Source organism: Pinus tabuliformis, chromosome 6 (assembly GCF_031772625.1).
Source record: "Pinus tabuliformis cultivar Carrire ecotype Pingquan chromosome 6, CPIR1, whole genome shotgun sequence".
Taxonomy (NCBI): domain Eukaryota; kingdom Viridiplantae; phylum Streptophyta; class Pinopsida; order Pinales; family Pinaceae; genus Pinus; species Pinus tabuliformis.
In genome coordinates, this window is record NC_142292.1 from 336,189,655 (window position 1) to 336,192,635 (window position 2,981).

The 2,981-nt window shown below is 34.3% G+C and overlaps 1 protein-coding gene across 1 annotated transcript; it reads left to right on the forward strand.

Annotated features, from left to right (window-relative positions):
• Positions 1–581: 581 nt before the first annotated feature.
• LOC149258671 (uncharacterized) lies at positions 582–2,181 on the forward strand. Its single transcript, XM_089372538.1, has 2 exons — positions 582–824; positions 1,577–2,181. Exons 1-2 carry the CDS (start codon positions 665–667, stop codon positions 1,783–1,785), a joined length of 369 nt encoding a protein of 122 aa, XP_089228664.1. The 5' UTR covers positions 582–664; the 3' UTR covers positions 1,786–2,181.
• Positions 2,182–2,981: the final 800 nt, after the last annotated feature.

The window sequence follows — 2,981 nt, forward strand, 5'->3', positions numbered from 1 at the left end:
TTGTTGTCTAGATTAACAGTAACCTCTGGAAAAAAAAAACCAACCACCTCAATATTCTTAATACAATAATTTAAACAAAATAATTAATTTAATTATCCTTAAAAATACAACTCAAATATTTAAATCAGATTAAAAAAAATAAAAATAGTTACTAATAAGTAAATTGTACTCCCATCCAATAATCCCATCCAATAAACAAACGAAACAAACTAACCCCCACCTAAACTCAACTTAAACACCGAAAAAAACTACTCAACTGGACTCCCAAAAAAAACTAATTTCCAAAAGCAAAATTAACTATGCCCATAACTGAAAAGCTCTGCTTTCAATGTTTTGCTGAAAAATCAACTTGTGACCTTTTTTCACAAATAAAATTAGGGACTTAACAAACCCCTAAAAGTAATAAAAGCACTAATAATTAGAATCTAAGTACTTTTCTGAAAATTGAACTAGCTATCTACTTTTACACGCAAAGGGAGTGATTTATCGAACCCCTAAAAAAACCGCATATACTTTGAAAAGCTCTTAATCTTTTCAATAAATAACTGATTTTCTTACAAACAAGTCACTTCAATGGATCTAACTTCTATATAAGACACAGGAGAAGGCTTGGTTTACTCGTTCAGTTGTATTTGCAGTTGTCTTTCTTCCTCACTTTTGGTCTATGATCATGGACAGGAAGCGATTACTCATTGTTTCTCTGCTGGGCATTCTGTCTATAGCCTGTCAACTGCATCCTCACCATGCCAGGAAACTGGGACCTTACAGGCATTACAAGTCTTTGTTAGTTTTGCACTTTCAGCCTGGTGTGCATGCAGCCAGCGGTAAAATCTCAGGCTTTAGCTTTACAGATCTGTTCATGTATTTTTTTTTAATAGTAGACTTGGGTTTCAGATCCATTTTGAAATAGATTTTTTTGTAACTCCTATTTATATGCTCTTAGATTTTGGTAACAGTTTGATGTGCATAGCAGAGCCTTGTTTAATACTAAGTTTGTTGTAACTATTCTGTTTTCAACAGTTTGAGGTGCATATCAGATCTTGATTAAATCAATTTTGTTGTAGTTTTGCATAATGTATTGAACTGCTTAACACAAATCCATTTCCAGCTTAGCTTTGCAAGTCATTGTTAAACCCAAGTTTAAATGGATCTGTTGATAGCCTTTGAAAGCTTTCGATATTGTATTAAGTATATTTTCCTCTGTGCTATTTTGCGTGAGTTAGCTATTTCGATATTGTATTAAGTATATTTTCCTCTGGGCTATTTTGGGAGAGTTAACTATTCTCATGGCCGTCTAAGTTCAATTGAGTTTTGCACCAAAATGGTATTAAGCATTTCATTGTGGGTGGGGTTGATTGAGCTTTGTATTATCTTGGTAATAAACATTTCATTGTGGGTTGATTATTCTTCTTTCGTCGACTAAGCAGGTTGACCATCGCCTGGCCTAACCTAGCCTAAGCTCACACAAAAAAATATATTGTCCTCTGCTTATTCCAGGTTTTCAATATAGATTTTAGTTGGATTTGCAGAAATTACACTGCCCCTCATTATTTCAATGCTGAACTGTATTCTGCAGGAAGCCATTCAGGAGTGGAAGACAGTCCATATATAGATAGTTATGAAAGGAAAGTATTGCTAAAAGATAACGGTGAAGAAGATTGGCCTGATATTGAAGAAGAAGGGGGGCAAGAGGAGGAGAAAAGCCATGAACCTCATCCTGCTGATGAACTTCTGCAGACCCATAAAGCAGATGGCACTGAGTCTTACATACTTGGTGGCTACTAATAATTTCACCGTAAATATTTCTGATATTTAAGCGATTTTGCATTAAGGAGAGTCTGAATAACGTTGTATCTGTGTCTGATCAGACATTCAGTATTCCCATTATGGTTTCTGTGACCATATAATAGTATTAGACCAGAAACAGAAGATGATGATGAGATAAGCAGCTTCAATCAGGAATTTCCTTCTGCAGTTTGGTTTATGAATTTTTACTATTCAGAGTTGGCAACAGCCGAGATTTTCGGGATTGAGTAACCAAATCTCTTGTTCTCCTCAAATTTCTGTATAAAAATAGAATGAGATGTCATAACCACCTTCTCTCAATATAGGTATGAAGGACATAGCTATCTTTGTATTATGCCAAATTCTGTATTAATGGATTACTGGTATTTATTAATATTGAAGCATGACAAATGATTGGATTGCAAATATAATATATTATGTATTTCACCTCATAAATTTATACAGAGATATGTATATAGATAGTTGAAAAAGATAAATCTAAATCTTGAGCCCATTTTTTCCTTAATAGACTTGCTGCTGAATAAGAAGACAGGAAAGGAGAATGCTTGAAGCACCAATACCCAAGGAGTTCAGTTGTGCCTCAAACTAATCAAAATTCCTTATGTTTCAGTGTCAGACAACCTTAGAAATGAAGCATATACTTCTTCCAAAAGGTGTAAGGACCAATGAGTATTCTTTGTAAGGTGGGCGCCATATCTGTAAAAGCATTTCTTGTCCACAAAGGTTGCATGAGTGGAAGGTTCTTGGTTCTTTTAACTGTGTAATTTTTATTCTTTATCAGGACTCCAATTGGATAGTTTACTTTATATAGACTCCATTTCATTTGAGTGGACAGTGGGGGCTCTTCCTGACATCATTATTGGTGAGGTTGTGCGTTATATCAGAGCAAATTATCATTGTCTTCAAGCTTTTCTTTTTTATCTTTGACCTCCATATTTTATAAAGAAGCCACTTTCAGATTAATCTTCGATAATGGAAGTAATTACATGAAAAGGAAGAGGAAGCAATACCATATTTTATAAAGAAGCCACTTTCAGATTAATCTTCGATAATGGAAGTAATTACATGAAAAGGAAGAGGAAGCAATACCAACTTGTTCTTCACAGTGAGGGCTGAATTTTGGTTTGCCATGCCTTTTTCTTTTGCTTTGAGTAATAATAGAATTTCTAACTTCA